Source organism: Mus caroli, unplaced genomic scaffold, assembly GCF_978045245.1.
Source record: "Mus caroli unplaced genomic scaffold, Mus_caroli_1 scaffold_14, whole genome shotgun sequence".
NCBI lineage: Eukaryota > Metazoa > Chordata > Mammalia > Rodentia > Muridae > Mus > Mus caroli.
In genome coordinates this window covers 1,852,759-1,876,244 of record NW_028227269.1, presented here as the reverse complement: position 1 = coordinate 1,876,244, position 23,486 = coordinate 1,852,759, and the positions used below count along the sequence as shown (strand labels likewise).

Here is a 23,486-nt window from a genome sequence, read left to right as displayed (position 1 = left end):
GCTGAGGCCGCGGGCTCACTGTGGTGCGGAGAGCCGAAGGGCCTGCCCACCGCCACCGCCAGAGGGGGCTGAAGGGCCTGTGGAAGCCTGCACGGCAGGACGGCCCGCGCACGCGGTCTGTGTCGGAGCCGGCGAATCGCGAATCCGGGGCCCGGTACTCCCTGGTGAGCGGGCCTGGTACCCTAGATACATCATGGACGCAGACCCACAAGTTCTTCTCCCCCACATGCAGGCCCCGGGGAGGGCTTTGGATCTCTCGGAACTTGAAGGTCCCAAATTCCCTTCTTTCTCCGAGTTCATTTGTCAGTAGCTTGAAAGGGACAACTCATCAACATTCATGTCATATCAAACCTAGAAAACTGCTGGGAACTAAATTCCTAGCCAGGAGGGTTTCAAGAGAGCCCTGTTTCAAGCCAACTGGAAGGGACACATGGACGGGCAGTTTTCCAAGACTCGTTTCCTAAGTGCCCAAGGTCATGAGTGTTGATTATTAAACCGCGGAGAATTTTAATTACAAAATAAATGCTATTTTAGCTTTTCTAGGGACTGTGTTACTTGATGACCACAATGAAAAATAGGAGCCAAGATGATATGGTGACGGGCACACTCCCCAAGCTCAAGAGCTCCAAAGAATGGTTGGAACCACAGTCGCTTTCTTTTATGGAGGTACAGTTGTATGACTGTTGAGGTCCTTGCTTAGAGAGGTGCCTTGTGCATAAGTTTTATTTTAATTTCTCTTTTACTCTATTGGATAGAACCTATCTATCCCCATTAACTCTACTTTGTTACTTACTTACTTTGCTCTTTAAGAGCTTAAAGTAGAATCATATACCATTGATTATAAGTTTTAACAATATAACAAAGCTGATAAAAACCTACTTAAAGCTGGGCGTGGTGGCGCACGCCTTTAATCCCAGCACTCGGGAGGCAGAGGCAGGCAGATTTCTAAGTTCGAGGCCAGCCTGGTCTACAAAGTGAGTTCCAGGACAGCCAGGGTTACACAGAGAAACCCTGTCTCGAAAAACCAACCAACCAACCAACCAAACAAACAAAAACCTACTTAAACCTCGATATGTTGTATTTTTCTTCCTAAAGAGTTTTATTAAGATATAGTTGGTATGAAATAAATACACTTGAAATGCATAAGGATAAATTTTAACGTGTGTATGTTCCTGAAGCCATTTTTACACATCAAGATAACAAATACATTGACTGTTCCCAGTTTTCTCATCGAGTTCTTTTGGAGTCCCCCTCACACTTCCCTCATTTCCTGTAACCATTCTGTCATTATGGTTTGGCTTATTTTAAAAAATTTTTATGCAGTGAAAACTTATGTATTCTTTTTTGTTTTGTTTTGTTTCTTGTTTGTTTGTTTGTTTGTTTGAGACAGGGTTTTGCTGTATAACCCTGGCTGTCCTGGAACTGGCTCTGTAGACCAGGCTGGTCTGAAAAATCAGAGATCTGCCTGCCTCTGCCTCTAGAGTGCCTGGCTCCTATGTATGCTTTTTTTTTTTTTTTTTTTTTTCCTTTGAGACAGGGTTTCTCTGTGTAGCCCTGGCTGTCCTGGAACTCACTCTGTAGACCAGGCTGGCCTTGAACTCAGAAATCCACCTGCCTCTGCCTCCTGAGTGCTGGGATTAAAGGCGTGAGCCACCACTGCCTGGCTCAGTTTCCTTTTTAGTCTATTCACAAGGATATATAACTTCTACCACTCTCTTAATTTTTTTTCATCATTCCTAAAAACCAACTATATTCATTGGCAGTCTTCTTTCTTTGCCCTCTAGTTATTGGTAACAGTAATCTACTTTCATGTAATAAATAAATCTAAAAAAATTTAAAAAAAAGTAATCTACTTTCTAACTCTGTAGATTTGCATATTCTGGACATTTATACAAATGAGTCCTATGTAATATGTGATCCTTTGTGACTGGCTTCTTTCATGTGGAATAATGCTTTCAAGGTTCATCCATGTTGTACCATTTGTTACTTCATGGTCTTTTAAATTATACATTATATGTGTACAGGTGTTTGTGAAGGTCAGAAGGAGGTGTTGGGCTCTGTGGAGCTGGAATGGTTTTAAGCTGCCTGATGAGTGTACTGCAAACTGAACTCGCACCTGGAAGAGCAGGAAGCACTCTTAACCACTGAGCTGCCTCTCTGGTCCCCACTTCATGCTGTTTGTGATGAAGTCCTGGTACAGTGCGTGGGTTCCACAATGCTGTTAGTGATGAAGTCCTGGTACAGTGTGTGGGTTCCACAATGCTGTTTATGATGAAGTCCTGGTACAGTGTGTGGGTTCCACAATGCTGTTTATGATGAAGTCCTGGTACAGTGCGTGGGTTCCACAATGCTGTTTGTGATGAAGTCCTGGTACAGTGTGTGGGTTCCACAATGCTGTTTATGATGAAGTCCTGGTACAGTGCGTGGATACCACAATGCTGTTTGTGATGAAGTCCTGGTACAGTGCGTGGATACCACAATGCTGTTTGTGATGAAGTCCTGGTACAGTGCGTGGGTTCCACAATGCTATTAGTGATGAAGTCCTGGTACAGTGCGTGGGTTCCACAATGCTGTTTGTGATGAAGTCCTGGTACAGTGCGTGGGTTCCACAATGCTATTAGTGATGAAGTCCTGGTACAGTGTGTGGGTTCCACAATGCTGTTTATGATGAAGTCCTGGTACAGTGCGTGGGTTCCACAATGCTGTTTGTGATGAAGTCCTGGTACAGTGTGTGGGTTCCACAATGCTGTTTATGATGAAGTCCTGGTACAGTGCGTGGATACCACAATGCTGTTTGTGATGAAGTCCTGGTACAGTGCGTGGATACCACAATGCTGTTTGTGATGAAGTCCTGGTACAGTGTGTGGGTTCCACAATGCTATTAGTGATGAAGTCCTGGTACAGTGTGTGGGTTCCACAATGCTGTTTATGATGAAGTCCTGGTACAGTGCATGGATACCACAATGCTGTTTGTGATGAAGTCCTGGTACAGTGCGTGGGTTCCACATTTTACTGCAGCAGTGGATGGACACTGGAACTGTTTCTAGGGTTTTGTTATGAACTTTGCTCTCAGGAACATTTGTGTATAATTTTTAGTTTGGACATGTTTTCAGTTCTCTTGTAACTCACTGGCTTGGACTCACTGGGTCAAATAACTCTATACATAACTTTTTGGGAAACCAGCAAATAGATTCCCCACAGCAGCTGTGCCATTTCACTATAAAGTCCCAGCAATGTATGATGGCTCTAATTTCTCCACTACTTGAAGTTTATTGGATTTCTTGTATCTGTTGGCTTACAGGTTCCAAAATGCCCTTCTTTCAGGTATTCTTTCTTTCCCTCCCTTGGCACCCCCACTTTTGTCTCTCGGACAAGGTCTCTGTTGTCTCTGCTGTCCTCAAATTCTAGTCCTCCTGCCTCAGCCTTCTTGGGGCTGGGTTTCCAGGCACATGTCGCTAAGTCTGGGTCTGAAGTGAATTATTCCTAATGCTATACTTTCACATTTACTGATTCTTATTTATGTCATCTCCAATCTTCTGATAATCTCATTGAAATTTGTTTCTTTGTAAAATTTAAGAGCTGGATTTTTCCACTGTTTTTTTTTTTTTCTTCTTGCTTCTGTTTGTTTGCTAAGTCTGTCTATTCATTGTTAGCATTTAAAAAAAAATCCCTCTCCACTTTTCTCTTTGGATAGGACCTCACTGTATTGCATAGCCTGGTCTTCAATCTTTTGTCTTCCTGTATCAGCCTCCCTAGTACGTAGAGTAACCAGAATTAGGGCTTGTGTCTGAAGCTGTACTCCCGAAGTCTTTATCTTTCAGTTACAAGATATGGACCATCCCAGTTTCTGCTGATTTTTTTTCTTACGTATGGGTCACATTTTCCTTTTCCTCTGTGTATAGTAATCTTAGATTCTATTTTAGACATTATGAATGGTAGTCATTATTTATACAAGACCTGGCTTCTTTTATGTCATAAAGAATATTGAATGTACCAGGTAATTGACTTTGCAGAGTGCAGGCTCTAAACTTTGTCAGTTAGCAGCCGCTGAGACCACTTTACTTTTCTTAGGCTTTAGTTGGGCTGCATCAAGCCCTGTCCACAGACAGTTCAAGTGGTTCAGTGGGAGAGCATTTGCTTAGCATGAATCAGGGTTATCTCCACCACTGTTAGGGAAAAAAGCCTACCATAATTGCCATAACTGCCATGAGCTTTGCTTTCTAATTCCTCAACGAGTGAGATCATATGTGTGTGAGGTTTAGCTACCTTCACTAGCTCTGGTTGAAACAAGAAGATGGAGCCTTTTGGTCATTCTCCAGTGTCTTCAGATTTTCAGATTGCTCTCTCTCTCTCTCTCTCTCTCTCTCTCTCTCTCTCTCTCTATATATATATATATATATATATATATATATATATATACAGACACACACACACACATATATAAATTTTTTTTGGTCTGGAGCTACAATATTAATCCACTATCAATCTTACTTGAGGACAGCAGTCTTGTCATAATCAGCAACTTTCTGTGCAAAAGGAGGAAAGAAAATAAATAAATAAATTGTGAAGTCAAGGGCATGGGTTCACACCTGTAATCCTTGCACTTAGGAGGTTACGGCAGGGGATCACAAGTCTGAGACTCCTGAGCAAGTTTTAGGACATGTTATAAATACATAGCCAGATCCTGTTCCCTCAAAAATATTAGACACACATTTGAGTTTGAATTGTCGTCCAGTGGGTGTGGGTGTGCACTTCTTTAATCCCAGTACTCAGGAGGGAGAGGCAGGTGGATCTCTGTGAATTTGAGGCCAGCCTGGGGTACACAGTGAGTTCCAGACCAGCCAGGGCTATATATTGAGACCCTGACTCAAAATCAAACAACAGCAAAACTCCATTAAATCTACACAAAAATACATAAATTTACTAGGTGATTATAAGATCTTCACGAATGATAAATGTATTTATTCATTTATTTGGTATATTTATGTCCCTACTGCCTTTGAGAAAAAAATTTTCAGTCTATTAAGCAACTGGTCAGTTGTCATGGAAAATTAGTTAAGGAATATAAGATGGACTAGGTTGGTGGCACAGGTCTATACTCCCAGCACTTGGGTGACAAGGAATGGATTGATACTAGTTTGAAGTCAGCCTGGGCTACATTATAAGATCCTGTCTTAAAACAATGTAGGAAGACTTTAAGGACAAATGTTTTTGTATTTCAATACTCTATTCTTAAACTTTATAAAGATCCAGCCACATTTTAATAATACTTTTACATTTCATGTAATTTTGTAGATAAAAATCCATAATGCAATTTATCCATGATCCTTACATTTCAGTTTTTAAAAAGCAACCTCAAAAACAAATCAACAGGCAAATTTATAATCAAAACGTAAGCAGGGGAGTATGACATGGAATGCACCCACCTTGTGCTGTTATATCTCGGTGTTTGTTTCTAGGTCTAGCTTTGCCTAAGGTGGTGCTAAGCTGGCATAGCCTTACATTAAATGTACAGCATTCATTAGTCTGTCTTATAGTTAAGATGCCTCAAATAGAGGCCTGTGCATATCTGTCTTAGCCCAGGAAGGTGAAAACATTTCATCAGGTATGGGAGAAGATGGTTCTAACTGACACGGCTCTGGGAAAGTCATTTGACTGTCCTTGGACAGAAAACATCTGTGAGGTGAATTATTTCTTACCTTGGAATGAACTGTAACCAAGAGCGGAAAGATCAAAATAGTATTTGAAAAAGTGCTCAGTGATAAAGAAAATTGGATTTACAGAGAACGCTTCAGGGATATGCCTGTCACATAAAAGTATGATAAGCACAGATAATGCTAATGATCTTTTAAGATTTGATTTTTGGACTAATTCTTTTCCTGTAGGCTTTAGCTAAAGAAGATACTGATGCAGCTGTTCAATCAATTTTATATAGAGAAAATTATATAATGAAGGTAAGAATTGGCTACAAAATGCATCTTAAATATTTTTTTCACTTTCAATGTAGTATTTACTGAAGAATTTTGAGTAAAGTTCAAAGTTTTAGATAATATGGAAAATAAAACTGAAAGTGCTCATTAGCACTTGGGATTAAGTGGAGGACAGCTTGGAGGGTGTGCTAGTGATTGCCAGGCTCCTGAACTTCAGAGGACTTCTTCAACACTTCACAGGCAGGAATATGCACAGCACATAAATGCAAACATAAAATAAGTTTTCTAGACTGACTTCACTTACAATGTATACTATATTGCTTGTGTTGTTTCTCTTCCCAATGTGTAGTATATTTAATTTATTTTGTTTAAATAAAACTTTTATTTTAAATTGTTATTTTTAAAAGATTTATTTATTTATTTTATATGAGTACACTGTCACTGTCTTCAGACACACCATGAAAAGGCATCAGATTCCACTACAGATGGTTGTGAGCCACCATGTAGTTGCTGTGATTTGAACTCAGGACCTCTGGAAGAGTAGTCAGTGCTCTTAACCCCTGAGCCATCTCTGCAGCTCCTTATTTTTATTATTATAGATGTGTACATATGTACGATATGTGTGTATGAACACGCATGCTACAGCATACATGTAGAGGTCAGAGGACAACTTTGTGGAATTTGTTCTCTTCTTTACCTTTATATGGGTTCTAGGATCACATTCAGGTGGCCGTGCTTGAGTGACAAGTGTCTTTATCGGCTGAGTCATCTCACGGCCCCGTGTATTTGTTATCAGGAAGCGTGGGCATGTTGCCTCCGTTGTCCATGTAGCCTTGGTTTTGGCAGTATGTGCCAAATGGAGGAAGGTAAAGGGTGAATGAATGGGTCGTTCTGAGGAGTAATCGAATCTTACACAGTTTTGGGATATAAAAGCTCAGGAAGAGATGTTTGTCTTTCTGTCACTGTTTACTAGGAACTAGATAAGTATTTACATCATCAAGACTTCTTAAACACAAGAAGAAAAGAGATGCTGTATAAAAAGTGGGTTGAACGTGTGGCAGATCCTCTCCAGAAGAAAATTATAGAAAAAGTTCATTCACATAAGAACATTAAAAAGAGGAGACGTCAAGAATTAGACAATTTTTTGAAACATTCAAATAAGAAGGTACTAAGAGATTGTTTTATACTTTTTATACTGGTTTTAAAAATCAAGGTTATCTTTCTTCACTTCCTCTTTAGTTATCTAAATAGTCTGCCTCTTTCTCTTCTATTAATATCCGATCTATACTCTAATATATAGTATATTCTTTTACAAATTAAATTGTATTGATTGATTCATGTACCTCCTCTGTGTGTGCATGTGTGTGTGGGTGCACGTGTGTGTGTGGGTGCACGTGTGTGTGTGTGTGTGTGTGTGCTTATGTTCATGAGCTTGCAGGAAAGTCAAAGTTCTTTCCATTGTGTTAGTTCTGGGGATTGAACAGAGGTCGTCCGTCTGGTAGTAAAGGGTCTTTACCTACTGAGCCATCTTCTGTATGAAGGGATGTTATTGATGCTGCTGTTTTACAGCATAAGACTGGAACTGTAGCCGGGCGTGGTGGCGCACGCCTTTAATCCCAGCACTCGGGAGGCAGAGGCAGGCGGATTTCTGAGTTCGAGGCCAGCCTGGTCTACAAAGTGAGTGCCAGGACAGCCAGGGCTACACAGAGAAACCCTGTCTCGAAAAAAAAAAAAAAAAAAAAAAAAAAAAAAAAGACTGGAACTGTGTGGGACAGGAACTGGAGCTCAGTGCCTCAGTTCTGTCCCTTATAACTGAGGGGCAGGAGGTTCAAACTGGTTAACATTTGAGTTCTGATATCCTCAAAATTAATTGTGTACCTCTTTGTTTGTTTGTTTGTTTGTTACCTCTTTCTTATGTGTGGTTTTATTTCCTTTTTATAGGGAAATGCATTTATAGAGCATTATGATCCAAAAGAATATGATCCTTTTTATATGAGCAAGGAGGACCCCAATTTTCTGAAGGTAGGCAGGTTTCTTAACTGTGATAGTGTGTGTCTGGTGGTTCTGAGCAGCCTTAACATATGCATGACCTTTTAGTGACTTAGTTTATTTAGTTTATTTTATTTGGTTTATTTTATTTGGTTTAGTGACTTATTTGATTTAGTTTAGTAGCATTGTGAAAGTGCTTTCCTATCTTCATATATTATAAAGGAATAAATAACCCAAAGGCCAAAGACGAGTTAATTTCTAGAAAACATGAAAATTCTGTATAATAACTGAATAATAGAAAATGTTTATTTAAACATTTTCAAAAACTTTAAAACTTGCTACGACAGTAATACATTCTTTTGTGTGTTTGTGTTTTGACAGAGGGTCACTCTTGTACCATTGGCTGTGCTGGAACTCATTATATAGACTAGGCTGGCCTCATAGAGGTCCAGCTGCCTCTGCCTTCCTTGTATTTGGGTTAAAAACATGCACTACTACGTTCTTATAACAAATGAGAAAACTGATTTAAAAAATACTGAAAATTTTATTACCCAAAACTAATTGCTTGTATTCTTATATACCTTTCTGGATTTAATTTATTTACTTATTTATTTGGTGTTAACCAAATGTTTGCTTTTCTTTCTATATATTAAGCATATGTTCTACCACTGAGCTATACCCCTATCCCTATGGTTTCTTACATTCATCTCCACTGCTACTGTGTAAGGTAATTCAAGACTAGGCAGTACAGCACAAACAGGTCATTTCTGAAAGCCATCAGCTGTGAATAGCAGAGCTTACATGAGTCTCTAGTCATTTACCACACCTTGCTATGCTCTTACAAATGTAAATATTGCTCTTACAAATAATTTTATGATACTTATCTCTGTAGCTAGGTTCTATGTTTCCTTAGTGCAAGTTACTAGAAGTAGAATTGACAACTTCATATTACCAAACTGTCTGCATGATAGGGTGTATATACTGAAACTATCACCTATTTTTTATATTTTACTAATAGTGGCTATTATAAAACAAAGGAACTTCCCAATAAAATTGCCTTGGGTCATAAGGCACTTTTAATCTACTGGTATTTTTTACAATGTCCCTCCCCCTTTTCTTCTGAATTTGTATGTGTGTTTTGCTATAGACCCTATTTACAAAGGTGGGAATTAGAGTTTAGAGTTTTAAACATACTAAGTAGTAACTAATATAGAGGTGGAACTGTGATTTGAAACCAGAGTTGTTGATACTCTATTAGTCCATTTCTGCTGCTATAAGAAAATACTTTGGACTATGTAATTTATAAACAACAAAAAGTAATTGTCCACGATTCTGAAGGCTAGTGTGGTAGCTCAGACAAGAATGGACCCCATAGACTTGTATGTTTGAATGTTTGGTCTTCAGTTGGTGGAACTGTTTGGGAAGGATTAGGAGGTGTGGCCTTGTTGGAGAAGCTGTGCCACTGGGTGGGCTTGAAGTTTCAAAGGATTCAGTGCTGTTCTCAGTGTGCTCTCTGCTTTGTGGCTGTGGATTAAGATGTGAGCTCTCAGTGGCTGCTCTAGCCATGTACCTCTGCGCCCTTAATCTGCCATCAAAAACGTTTAGCCCTTTGGAACTGTATGCCCAGTTAAACTCTTTCTTTTATAAATTCCCTTGTCACGGGTTTTATCACATCAATAGAAAAGTAACCAAGAAAGCTAAGAAGTAAGATGAGGCTATCAACACATTCTGTGTCTAGTGGAGACCAGTCTTAAAGGATGGCAATTTCTATATGTCTTCACATGGTATAAGAACAGAGCAAGCCTTTTTCAAGGAGGGTCCCACCCATTGATCTAATCATGTCCTAAGAGTCCTCCTCTTTATGACGTTGCATTGTTGATTAGTTATCAACATATGAATTAAGGAAGGGACACAGACATCCACAATGTAGTATCAACTGAATTCCATATTTTCTTTTTAAAGTAATCTGAATCCTTGGGATTTTAGCAGCTGTTCTTAGCTTGAGCTCTGTGGACATTTGGGATCAGCTGTTTACATAACAGTGCTAAGTGTTTGTCTTTCCCATTGTGATGAATTTGTACTCATGGGATCAAAAGCCATGGCAGTAAAACTGTTCCCACCACAGGATGATGTGTCCCATTACCAGAGTGTGCTTATAGTAAGAAGTATATTGTTATATACAATAAAAATGAGTGTAATTTCATTTACATTCTTGGAAGAGCAGCTACATTTTTGATTATGCAAAGTACATTTTTTACATTTTGAAACAACTTTAATATATGCTTAGCTGAACCATTACTCTCTTGCATTTAAAAATAGACAAAAATAGATATTGTACTTTGTCATATGTTATTTGGAAATTCTTAATGAAGTAGCTAAATAGAGTTCATTAATATATGCTGTAGTGGCTATTCTTGGTTGTCAACTTGACTATATTTGGAATGAACTACAATCCAGAATTGGAAGGCTCACCAGTGACCCTTATCTGGAGGCTTGGAGATCCTTATCTGGATCTTGGTATGGAGATCTTGAGACATAGTGGCTATGGATTCCAGAAGATTAAATCTCCGAGTTTAAGGAGATTTAATCTGGGCTACACCTTTCATCTGGGATTAAAGGTGTGGTGGAACACACCTTTAATCTGGGCTACACCTTCTGCTGGAGACAATATAAGGACACTGGAAGAAGGGAGTCTAGCTCTTGCTCCTTCGCCTGCTGGCCGTGTGAGACTAACTGCTAGATCCTTGAACTTCCATTCACAGCTGCGACTGAACCATTGTTGGGAATTGGGCTGCCGACTGTAAGTCATCAATAAATTCTTTTACTATATAGAGACTATCCATAAGTTCTGTGACTCTAGAGAACCCTGACTAATACATATGCATTAGCTCACATATCACTTTCTGAAATTTCTATTATTATTGTGTGTATATGGCATGTCTGTACATGCATATGCCATGGTGTGTGGTGAGCTAAGAGGACACGTTTGGGAATGAGTTCTTTCTTTTCACTGATGGACTCCAGGGAGCAGACTCAGGGCATCAGGCTTGTGTGGCAAGCCTGACTCCTGAGCTGTCTTACTGGCTCCACTTACCACCATTTAAAGAGAACACTTAAGATCCACTTTCAGCAATTTGAAATAATATAGATCATTAATATTAACTATAATCACCATATTTCACAATCAATTTTTATTTTTAGATGTCTTTTAAAGTTTATATGTGTATGTACATATTCTGTATGGGGGATATCTGCATGTGAGTACTCACAGAAGGCAGAAGAATGTATTGGATCCTTTGAAGCTAGAGTTACAGGCTGTTATGATATGCCTGAGTGCTAGAATCTGAACTCAGGACTTCTGGAAGGACAATATGTGCTCTTAACTATTGCTACACCTATGCTCTACCTCTGTTCCCCCCCCCCTTTTGAGACAGGATCTTACTGTATAGTTTTGGTTAGCTGTCCTGAAGCTCACTATGTAGACCCAGCTGACCTTGATTCAGAGAGATCCATCTGTCTCTGTCTGCAGTACCACATCTAGGACTCTCTGAAAAAAATTATGGTTGCATTCAAGTAATTTGTTTTTGTTTTTTTCAAGACAGGGTTTCTCTGGCTGTCCTGGAACTCACTCAAGTAATTTATTAATGAAGTGTTTATGTAGGTATGGTTGGGCTCTTCTGAAATTGTAATTCCTCTGGCTGACCATGAGGATCCACAAGTTAAAGCCTAACCCGGGCATGGTACAGACATCCTGAAATAAAAAGGAGGTCTAGGATGGCTCAGTTGGTAAAATGTGTGCTGCTCAAACATTAGATACCCTAGGTCAATTATAGCATTCATATAAAAAGCTGGACATGAAGGTGTACACTCCCAGAGGTCAAGACAGACCTTTGGAGTGAAAGACTCTAAGGCTCCCAAAGGGGAGACACTCACTCAGGCCTCGGGACAGCCGCGCACCCAAGAAGACACTGAGACCGAACTCAAGATGTAGAGAGTAAGATTTTATAAAGCAACAGCAAGCAAATACATGAACCAGAGCTCTGGGGTCGAAACTCATATACCAAGCAAGGTGCAAGGAGAATCGACGACCGGCCCAAATTTTTCACAAGCTTTTATAAGAGAAAGGCAAGGGGGGAGCAGGGTGGAGAAAGTACAAATCTGCGTCACTAAGGGGTTCTGCCAAGGGTTATTCCAAGGGACTTTCCAGGGGCTTTTCGTAACCAAGGGGTCATGTCCTATATTTTGGCAATATACTTGATTTATTGGAACACTCTGAGGTTGTTCTTATCTCAGAAATGTTCTTGAGGCTATTCCAGGAAACCCCTATCTCAAAAATGTTCCTGGAACAGTCCTCAGTTGGGAGGGGATCGAACTCTGAGTTGAAGAGTTCAAGAATGTATTCTGGGGTGAAGAGTTCAGGAGTGTTCCGGGAACTATCCCTAGATGGGAGGGGTAAGAGGACTCTGAAGAGTTCATGGAGAGTTCAGTTTTTCCTCTTTCATTCCCCCCTTCTTCTAGTAAAAAGCTCTAATCCTAGAGTGGGGTTTCGGCCTCCTGGAGGACCCGATATTGTTGCCTTAGCACCATAACTTGCACTGCATTTATTCTTTCTCTAACAAAAGCTACTAACTTATTGAGAATGCAGGGGCCAAAAGTGAGCAAAAGCATAAGTGTAATTAAGGGTCCTGCTATGGTGGAGAGGAGGGTGGTGAGCCAAGGGGACTTATTAAACCAGCTTTCGAACCATCCTTGTTGGCTTTCTCTTTCTCTTTTACGCATATCTAGGCGTTCTCTAAGTTTGGCCATAGAGTCTTTGATTACTCTTGAATGATCAACATAAAAACAACATTCTTCTTTTAGGGCAGCACAAAGTCCTCCTTCTTTAAGGAATAATAAGTCTAATCCCCTCCTATTTTGCAGCACTACTTCAGACAGGGAAGTTAAAGATTCTTCTAATTTAGTTATAGACTGTTCTATAGTTCTAAGATCAACATCCATAGCTGTACGTAATTCTTCATAGTATTGGGGGGTCTGAATTAAGGCAGCGGTCCCTGTACCTACTCCTGCTGCTACTCCCAATCCTAAAAGTACTGCCAGAGTTAAGGTAATGGGTTCTCTTTTCCAGCGGACCCGATGATCAAACTTGTCTAAAAAGGAGCTATCATCATGATACAGGAGTCTAGGAATAAGTTGAACTAAAATACAGAAATCTCTGGAACTATTAAAAACAGATATAGATACACAAGGAGTGAGACCGGTATTGCAAGCCCATACTGTGTCTATGGGGGGCACCAGATACTGACCACTTTTGCTAGGCTGGACGTTCTGGGTCTGATTACAAAGGTGCCGTTTATCCTGAGGCGCCTGGCCTAAACAGAGCCCACTTCCTGAAACTGCTGCCAGAGTCAGCTTTCTGTTTTCCCCCCAAAGGCATTGAGAATGATCTGAAGTAGTATTATAAGTCCTGATCTGAGCAATTCCTTCATAATAAGGGGGCCTAGAGGCATAGCATAACCAACATGATTGAGTCATATTAGGATTAGTCCTATTCAACACCAAAAAAGCTCCTTGGACTAGACTGACCAGACGGCTTTCTGTGTCTAGGGGCGATGGGGAAACTAAGGTCGTCCTCATGAGGGAAGTATTAGTCCCTAGGGAAGGTCTTGCTGTGTTGGGCTGTGGAGTTGGTGGAGCTGGTACAGCCGGGACTTGTGGGGGAGCTGGTACTATTGGGGGACCCTGTTCTGTAAGGACTTTATTGGGCCCTATGGGGGTTACCGCTAGGTCTCTCACTGTTAATCTGATCGTGAAAATGAACCCAGGGTCTCTTGGTGGAATGTATATGCGCAAACCCCACCTATTTCCTTTAAACCAACTCAAACGATTTTGTTTCCCTTTTTCGGTGAATTTTATAAGTAAGGGGTTGCAATATTTACCCTTGCATGGTCCTGGGGGGCTGTTTTTAAGAGCGCACCCACTCTCTGGATATTTATAGGAGTTCCTTTCTCCTTGGTCCGGCCTATCATAACCACTACCTCGTTTCACCGTGATTAGGTCCCAGTCAGAGGAAGGTTTCCAGTAAGCTTCCCCTGTCGTTTCACATGTCCATTTACCACAAAAATAATCTGATGCACCTCCACATTCTTGTTGAAGCCTTCCGCTCCGACCCTGACCAGGGCAAACATAAAAATGTGCAGCTCTAAGATTAGCTCGGTAGAACTGCCCTGAACATCCATAGTTGCTCCCTATCCCACTCGGAACGCACTGCTGTTCAGGGGGTGGTTTAACAAGATCAGTATGATCGGGGAGGTCCCAATTGGGAGATCCTGCTGCTAATCTACAGATATCAGGTGTGAGATCAGGCCACCAAGTCCAAAGGGGAAGGACTGCAGTGATTGCCCACGCAATGTTTCCCTTTTCATTAAGCACTTCCCAAGACTGCTGAATTGGGGCATGAGGGTTGTGGTTCCCTAGGCTTAGGTTGGCACCCGCGACACAAGCGAAGTTTAAGAGGATTGTCAGTAGTTGCCACCGTCCAGTTGTCTTCATGGTTGCCTTTACCCTGGCTAGGAGCCTTCTTGACGTGGGAGGCGTGGATCCAGGCGGCGATTCCGTCTACTTTTACTGCCGTTGGAGTTGTTAACAGTACCAGATATGGTCCTTTCCACCGAGGCTCAAGAGTGCCGGTGCGATGTTGTCTGACGAGGACCGAATCTCCAACCTGGAACCCGTGGGGCACTGCCGTGGTCCCCGGTGCATAAGCTTCTTTGATCTGGTCCCAGATCTGTGTTCTGACAACTTCTAAGGCCTTTAAATGGGTAAACAGAGCAGAGGGTGAGGAAGAGTCAACACAGGGATCCAATATCCCGCCAGACTCAGTCAAGGGGGGCGGTCCCCCATGCAGGATTTCATAAGGGGTGAGACCGAAACGTCCAGGTGTGTTTCGGACTCTAAGAAGCGCAAAGGGAAGGAGGGTCACCCAGTCTTTACCGCCGGTCTCAATAGCTAATTTAGTTAGGGTCTCTTTTAGAGTCCTATTCATTCTTTCTACTTGTCTTGAGCTTTGGGGTCTATAAGCACAGTGTAGTTTCCAATCAGTCCCCAATTGTGTGGCCAATCCCTGACTTACCTGGGCAACAAATGCGGGCCCGTTGTCTGAGCCAATTACCTTAGGGATCCCAAACCGGGGTAGGATTTCTTCAAGGATCTTCTTGGTTACTACCTGAGCAGTTTCAGACTTAGTGGGAAAGGCCTCTACCCATCCTGAAAAGGTGTCTATAAATACCAGCAGGTACTTATTACCATACATTCCTGGTTTAATTTCAGTGAAATCCACTTCCCAGTAAACTCCGGGGCGATCCCCTCGTTGTCTCTTTCCTTGTTCTTTGTAAGGTCGAGCAGCATTGGTGAGAGCACAAGCCTTGCAGGAGTCAATTACCTGCTGTACCACTGAATTGAGTTTTAAAATATAATAATCAGACCCCTTGATCAGCTGTAGGAGTTTGTCAGATCCCAGATGAGTTAGTTGATGTAATTTTTGGACATAGTCTCTTCCTTCTTTTGTAGGTAAAATAATGCGCCCATCTACAGTCTGCGCTAGCCCCTTTGAATTAAATTCCTGCGCCTGTTTGCGACAAACCATGGAATCTAATAGTTTAAAATCTTCATCAGAATAAGTATAATTAGGACTGGTTGCCGGTGAGGGCTCTGGCAGGGGCCTGCCTTTTTCTGCCATGATTGTTACCCCCTGGGCTGCCTGCTTTGCTGCTACATCAGCCATCTGGTTTCCTCGGGCCACAGGATCTTGTCCTTTTTGGTGGCCCGGACAATGGATAATAGCCACTTTCTTTGGCATATGTATAGCCTCTAGGAGGGCTAGAATTTCTTCTTTGTTTTTAATGTCTTTGCCTGCCGAGGTAAGTAGCCCCCTCTGTTGGTAGATGGCCCCATGGATATGGGCTGTAGCGAAAGCATAACGGCTGTCAGTGTAAATGTTAATCGCCTTACCTTCAGCCAACCGCAGGGCTTGGGTTAGTGCCATAAGTTCAGCCTTCTGAGCCGAAGTTCCTTCTGGAAGACCACTCGCCCAAATTACCTGTTTTCCATCTACTACTGCCGCTCCTGCTCTCCTTTTTCCCTCCACCACAAAGCTGCTACCGTCTGTGTACCAGGCAGGCACACCCGGCCAAGGCTGATCAGTTAGATCTCTCCTCGTTCCAGTTTCTTCAGCCAGGACATCAGCACATTGATGTACAGGAGTGGAGTCGTCCGCCAAGGGGAGGAGGGTGGCAGGATTGAGGATGGCAGGTGGAGCAAAAGTTACTCGATCGTTTAGCAACAAACTTTGGTAGTGGGTCATCCGGGCATTAGTCATCCACCGGTCAGGGGGCTGACGTACAATACTCTCCAGAGCATGGGGGGCAATTACAGTCACATGCTGACCCAGAGTAAGCTTGTCAGCGTCTTTAACAAGCAGGGCTACTGCAGCAATGGCTTTCAGGCAGGAGGGCAAACCGCTGGCGACTGGGTCAAGCTTTTTAGATAGGTAGGCCACTGGCCGCTTCCAGGGCCCCAAAGTCTGAGTCAAAACCCCGCAGGCTACTCCAGCCTGCTCATCAACATATAGGGTAAAAGGCTTAGTCAGATCTGGCAAAGCCAGAGCAGGGGCTGCAAGCAGGGCTGCCTTTATGCTGTCAAAGGCTTTTTGGTGTTCCTCAGTCCAGGTGAATGGGACTTTTTCTTTAGTAAGTGGATATAGAGGGGCCGCCAGTGTCGCGAACCCTGGTATCCAGAGTCTGCAAAAGCCCGCCGTCCCCAGAAACTCACGTACTTGGCGCGGGGTGGTGGGGGTTGGGATCAACATCACAGTCTGTTTTCTGGCCTCAGTGAGCCACCGCTTTCCTTCCCGGAGGGTGTACCCTAGGTAGGTCACCTCGGTGCGACATAGCTGAGCTTTCTTGGCTGATACCCGGTACCCCAACTCACCCAGTTCATACAGGAGCCTCTTGGTTCCTTCAAGGCACAGTTCCTGAGTTGAGGCTGCAACCAGCAAGTCATCTACATACTGTAAGAGAGAAATCTGAGGGTTCTGCGCCCTAAAAGGCGCAAGGTCACGGTGGAGTGCTTCATCAAAAAGAGTAGGGGAGTTCTTGAATCCTTGGGGCAATCTTGTCCAGGTTATCCTCCTTCTGGGTCCCTCCACTCAAAAGCGAACAGTGGCTGGCTATTAGGGTGTAATCGAAGGCAGAAAAAGGCATCCTTTAAGTCTAAGACGGTGTACCAAGTCCGCTCTGGTGGGAGGGAACTTAGTAGGTTGTAAGGATTTGGAACAGTAGGGTGAATGTCCTGCACTCTCTTGTTAACTTCTCTTAAATCTTGCACTGGTCGATAATCATTAGTCCCAGGCTTCCGTACTGGCAGGAGAGGAGTGTTCCAAGGGGATTGGCAAGGCACTAGAATTCCTTGCTCTATCAGTCTCTGAATATGTGGCCGGATGCCTTCTTTAGCTTCCTTACTCATAGGGTACTGTCTGACCGAGACTGGGGAGGCATCGGCTTTTAACTCTACCACGACCGGAGGCACTTGTTTAGCCAATCCCATTCCTGCCTGCTCAGCCCAAACTCCAGAAAAAGCAGATAGCCATTCAGGGTCTGGCAATTGTTTGGGACCCTGCTCATGGAGGCGATACTCTTCCTCTAAATTTAAAACCAAACACGCTATAGGGGTCTCTCCCCAGGTAATTTCTGGTCCCTTTGAGGTGAACTGGACTTGAGCTTTAAGTTTGGTCAACAAGTCTCGTCCCAGAAGGGGCACAGGGCATTCAGGAATCACAAGAAAAGAGTGAGTTACTTGATTTTTTTCTACTTCCAAAACTCTCTCAGTAGTCCAGGGATAAAATTTACTGCCAGTAGCTCCTATTACCATAGTCTTTTTACTTCCTAATTGTCCTAACGGTTTAGTCAAAACTGAATGTTCTGCTCCTGTATCTATTAAAAAATTAACAGGAGTCCCCTCCACAGAAAGTGTTACCCTAGGCTCAGGGAGGGGATCCGAGCCCTGACTTCCCTAGTCCTCCTTCATAGCCAACACCTTGGGTTCTTTTGGCTTCCTTTTGGGGCAATTTCTGGCCCAATGTCCTTTCTCTTTACAGTATGCACACTGGTCTTTTTCAAGTAGAGGTTTCTGTTCTCCTGGAGGTCTTCTTGCCCTGTTGCCCAGGTACCCTGACTGTCCTTTTTCTAACCTTCTTTCTCCTACTACTGTGGCCAAAATTCTAGTTAAGTTTTTCTCCTGGCGGCGATCACGCCGATTTTCTCTCTCTTGCTTTTCCTCTTCTGTCTCTCTCTTATGATACACTTTTTCAGCTTCCTTTACTAAATCCTGCAAAGTATAATCTTGGAGCCCCTCTAGTCTCTGTAACCTTTTCTTGATATCAGAGGCAGACTGACCAATGAAAGCCATAGCCACGGCTGCTTTTTGACCCTCTGAAGAGGGATCAAACGGTGTATATCTCCTGTAAGCTTCCATTAGTCGTTCTAGGAAAACAGAGGGCGGCTCCACTGGTCCCTGAAGGACCTCTCTTACCTTGGCCAAATTAGTAGGTCGCCGTGCGGCCCCTTTGAGCCCCGCCACTAGAGTCCGGCGGTAGACCGTGAGACGCTCCCTACCTTCCGCAGTGTTATAGTCCCAGTTAGGGCGAGTCAAGGGGAAGGATTCATCTATGAGATTGGGGAGATTAGTGGGGGTTCCATCTTGCCCCAGGACATTCTTTCTGGCTTCCAGCAGAATTCTTTCTCTCTCCTCCGTGGTGAAGAGGACCTGCAAAAGTTGCTGGCAATCATCCCAAGTGGGTTGATGGGAGAACATAAGGGACTCAAGGAGCCCAATAAGCCCAGAGGGGTTTTCTGAGAAAGGAGAGTGGTTAGTTTTCCAATTATATAAATCAGAAGAAGAAAAAGGCCAATACTGCAAAGGAATGAGATCGTTAGGTCCTGGCGCTGGTCCTCCCACATGTGCTCTAAGTGGCAAGGCGACTGTTGAATCCGGTCCCCCCTCCTCCCCGGGGCTTCGGCCTCGACGGCTCCTAGTTCCCCCCGCCGGTCCCTGGGCCCCTCTAGCTATAGGTCCCTGCGGCGGGGCAGCCGCAGGTGGCTGCTGGGATGGGGGGTAAGGGGGAGGTTGGGAGTCCATCCAGAGGAGGTCGTCAACCTCTGGATAAATCTTGGGGGGTGCTGAAGGACTGGATTTTTCGGCTGCATCGGACTGGACAACCGCGACCGTCAGTTTAGAAGAATTTGGAATCCAAGGCTTGACCCACGGAGGTGGGAAATGAACAAGATTCTGCCAAGTCACAATGTAAGGGATCTGATCAGGGTGACCTCCTTCTTCCTGAAAAACAATTTGCCTGACGGCAGCGATTAGTGACAAGTCAAAAGCACCCTCCGGTGGCCAGCCTACTCCAAATGTCGGCCACTCGGAGGTGCAGAAGGTCTGCCAAGGCCCCTTTTTAACTTCCACCGACTGGTTGTGAGCCCGGTCTCTCACCTCTCCCCAATGCTCCAGGGTTAGAGACAGGGGAGAGGAGGCAGATTGTCCCATTTCTAGAATAATAGCAGACACAACAAGAGCAGACACAAGACTAAGACAACAAAGAAACCAAAAACGGCGGCGACTTCGCGTTGCCCACAAGCAACTTACAGAATCAGATGGCCTTCCAAAGGCCGACAGATTGAGACCTACCTGGTCTCCAGAGGGGTCCACCAAGCGTCCTTGGTCCTCCCCTTGTCTTCCTGGGGCGTCCCCCAGGGCGAGCGGACGGTGGGCACCTGGACACGTCTATCCTTACCCACCCCGCGCTCCTACCCGGAGCACGGTCTCAGGTGCTCCTACCGAGCACTGAGCGTCGCGCAAAACCGAAACTGCGATCGCACCAGATACAGAACGGCCTACCTGGCCTCCAGATTGAGACCTACCTGGTCTCCAGAAACAGAACACAGACACCAGACCAAGACAGAGCAGAAAATCTTACCTCTAAGTGAGTCCAGGACTTCTGGGTAGTCGCGCTGTTTCCCGGCCAATGCACCAAATGAAAGACTCTAAGACTCCCAAAGGGGAGACACTCACTCAGGCCTCGGGACAGCCGCGCACCCAAGAAGACACTGAGACCGAACTCAAGATGTAGAGAGTAAGATTTTATAAAGCAACAGCAAGCAAATACATGAACCAGAGCTCTGGGGTCGAAACTCATACACCAAGCAAGGTGCAAGGAGAATCGACGACCGGCCCAAATTTTTCACAAGCTTTTATAAGAGAAAGGCAAGGGGGGAGCAGGGTGGAGAAAGTACAAATCTGCGTCACTAAGGGGTTCTGCCAAGGGTTATTCCAAGGGACTTTCCAGGGGCTTTTCGTAACCAAGGGGTCATGTCCTATATTTTGGCAATATACTTGATTTATTGGAACACTCTGAGGTTGTTCTTATCTCAGAAATGTTCTTGAGGCTGTTCCAGGAAACCCCTATCTCAAAAATGTTCCTGGAACAGTCCTCAGTTGGGAGGGGATCGAACTCTGAGTTGAAGAGTTCAAGAATGTATTCTGGGGTGAAGAGTTCAGGAGTGTTCCGGGAACTATCCCTAGATGGGAGGGGTAAGAGGACTCTGAAGAGTTCATGGAGAGTTCAGTTTTTCCTCTTTCAGGAGTTCACTGAACAGCCAGTCTAGCTTAATCACTGAGCCTCAGGTCACTATGAGAGACCTGGTATCCGAAAGCAAGGAGGATGGCTCCTGAGAAATGCCCAAGGTTGATCTCTGGCTTCCACATGCATGTTTGTGCATCTCTGCACACACCTATGCAATTTTAAAAATTATAAATAAAAAGGATGTAGTTCAGTGGTAGAATTCTTGCTCAGCCTGTGTAAGGCCCTGTGTCTGATACCCACTGTCTTAGTCAGGGTTTCTATTCCTGCACAAACATCATGACTAAGAAGCAAGTTGGAGAGGAAAGGGTTTATTCAGCTTACACTTCCATGCTGCTGTTCATCACCAAAGGAAGTCAGGACTGAAACTCAAACAGGTCAGGGAGCAGGAGCTGATGCAGAGGCCATGGAGGGATGTTCTTTACTGGCTTGCCTCCCCTGGCTTGCTCAGAGTGCTCTCTTATAAAACCAAGATTACCAGCCCAGAGATGGTCCCACCCACAAGGGGCCTTTCCCCCTTGATCACTAATTGAGAAAATGCCTTACAGTTGGATCTCATGGAGGCATTTCCTCAACTGAAGCTCCTTTTTCTGTGATAACTCCACCTGTGTCAAGTTGACACAAAACTAGCCAGTACACCCACCATTACAAGGATGACTTTTTTTTTTTTCATGCCATCAAGGATTTTTTTTTTTTCATTTTGAGAGGCATTTTATTAGAACTAATTGAGTCTCCATATGTCTGAATCATGGAGAAATCTAATATTAATTCAACCCAATGTACAGAAATTCAATATGCATAGGTCTCTTACCTGTGTTTTATAGTAGATCCTGGGAAGAGGCAGGCAGATTTCTGAGTTCAAGGTCAGTCTGGTCTACAGAGTGAGTTTCAGGACAGCCAGGACTACATAGAGAAACCCTGTCTCAAAAAACAAAACAAAACAAAACAAAACAAAACAAAACAAAACAAAACAAAACAAAAAGAGAAGAGTCCCAAAAGCCTTCTAACTCTTGGTAGGGACAGCTTTAAGGTCACACTAGTCATCCTTTTAGCCCTATGATGCTGTGCCTCTAGTGCTGGCCATGTTTGTGGATTTGCTATTGTTACCCCATGCCTGCAAGCCCAGGCCCTTGCTCAGGTTCTCCCAAGGCTTCAAATGAGAGAACCCAGGGAAATCTCCCCTGAGACTGGGTTTCTGCTATCCTATTCTGTGCTCTTTATGCATGTAATAACTCCTTCAAGGCGTTACACTTGAATTGCTGCAGTAAAAAATGTAATTGTTTTTATTCTTAATTCTGGTGTGTTAAGTAGAGCTAGCCATTGTTACCATCTTTCCTCCCTTGTACAGAAAATGGCTCATTTTACTCCTAGCAACAAGGTTCCTGATGGGTTAGAGACAGCCTAGGCCAATCAAAATGAAGCCCTCTTCTTTCCTGGCATGGAAAGAACCTGACTTTTAGGAGTGCAGGGGATTGATTCCTTCTTTTGTATCAGTCTACAGCCTTTCTGTATATCTAATATATGTAGCTGTATTCAAGAATTGTTCAACTTAGAGATGGGCATGCAGGCACGATCCTGTAATCCCAGCAGTCAGAAAGCTGAGGCAGGAGGATTTCAAGTTCAAGACCACCCGGGCTACATCTCAAAAAGCAAAACAAAACAACAACAACCAGTTGTGCCAGCACCATTTGTTGAAAATGCTGTCTTTCTTCCACTGGATGGTTTTAGTTCCTTTGTCAAAGATCAAGTGACCATAGGTGTGTGGGTTCATTTCTGGGTCTTCAATTCTATTCCATTGGTCTATTTGTCTGTCACTGTACCAGTACCATGCAGTTTTTATCACAATTGCTCTGTAGTACAGCTTTAGGTCAGGCATGGTGATTCCACCAGAGGTTCTTTTATCCTTGAGAACAGTTTTTGCTAGCCTAGGTTTTTTGTTATTCCAGATGAATTTGCAGATTGCTCTTTCTAATTCATTGAAGAATTGAGTTGGAATTTTTATGAAGATTGCATTGAACCTGTAGATTGCTTTTGGCAAGATAGCCATTTTTACAATGTTGATCCTGCCAATCCATGAGCATGGGAGATCTTTCCATCTTCTGAGATCTTCTTTAATTTCTTTCTTCAGAGACTTGAAGTTTTTATCATACAGATCTTTCACTTCCTTAGTTAGAGTCACGCCAAGATATTTTATATTATTTGTCACTATTGAGAAGGGTGTTGTTTCCCTAATTTCTTTCTCAGCCTGTTTATTCTTTGTGTAGAGAAAGGCCATTGACTTGTTTGAGTTAATTTTATATCCAGCTACTTCATTGAACCTGTTTATCAGGTTTAGGAGTTCTCTGGTGGAATTTTTAGGGTCACTTATATATACTATCATATCATCTGCAAAGAGTGATATTTTGACTTCATCTTTTCCAATTTGTATCCCTTTGATCTCCTTTTGTTGTCGAATTGCTCTGGCTAGGACTTCAAGTACAATGTTGAATAGGTAGGGAGAAAGTGGGCAGCCTTGTCTAGTCCCTGATTTTAGTGGGATTGCTTCCAGCTTCTCACCATTTACTTTGATGTTGGCTACTGGTTTGCTGTAGATTGCTTTTATCATGCTTAGGTATGGGCCTTGAATTCCTGATCTTTCCAAGACTTTTATCATGAATGGGTGCTGGATTTTGTCAAATGCTTTCTCAGCATCTAACGAGATGATCATGTGGTTTTTTTCTTTGAGTTTGTTTATATAATGGATTATGTTGATGGATTTCTGTATATTACACCATCCTTGCATCCCTGGAATGAAACCTACTTGGTCAGGATTGATGATTGTTTTGATGTGTTCTTGGATTCAGTTAGCGAGAATTTTATTGAGGATTTTTGCATCT

At 43.2% G+C, this 23,486-nt stretch overlaps 1 protein-coding gene across 1 annotated transcript in view; it reads left to right on the top strand.

Annotated features, from left to right (window-relative positions):
* Positions 1-80: 80 nt before the first annotated feature.
* Fam228b (family with sequence similarity 228 member B) overlaps positions 81-23,486 on the top strand; it is a 42,085-nt gene continuing 18,679 nt past the window's right edge. The window contains exons 1-5 of the mRNA XM_021179673.3: positions 81-164; positions 535-666; positions 5,886-5,954; positions 6,904-7,095; positions 7,872-7,952. Coding sequence (XP_021035332.1) covers positions 559-666; positions 5,886-5,954; positions 6,904-7,095; positions 7,872-7,952 — 450 coding nt within the window. The 5' untranslated portion in view covers positions 81-164; positions 535-558. The remainder of the gene's footprint in view (positions 165-534; positions 667-5,885; positions 5,955-6,903; positions 7,096-7,871; positions 7,953-23,486) is intronic.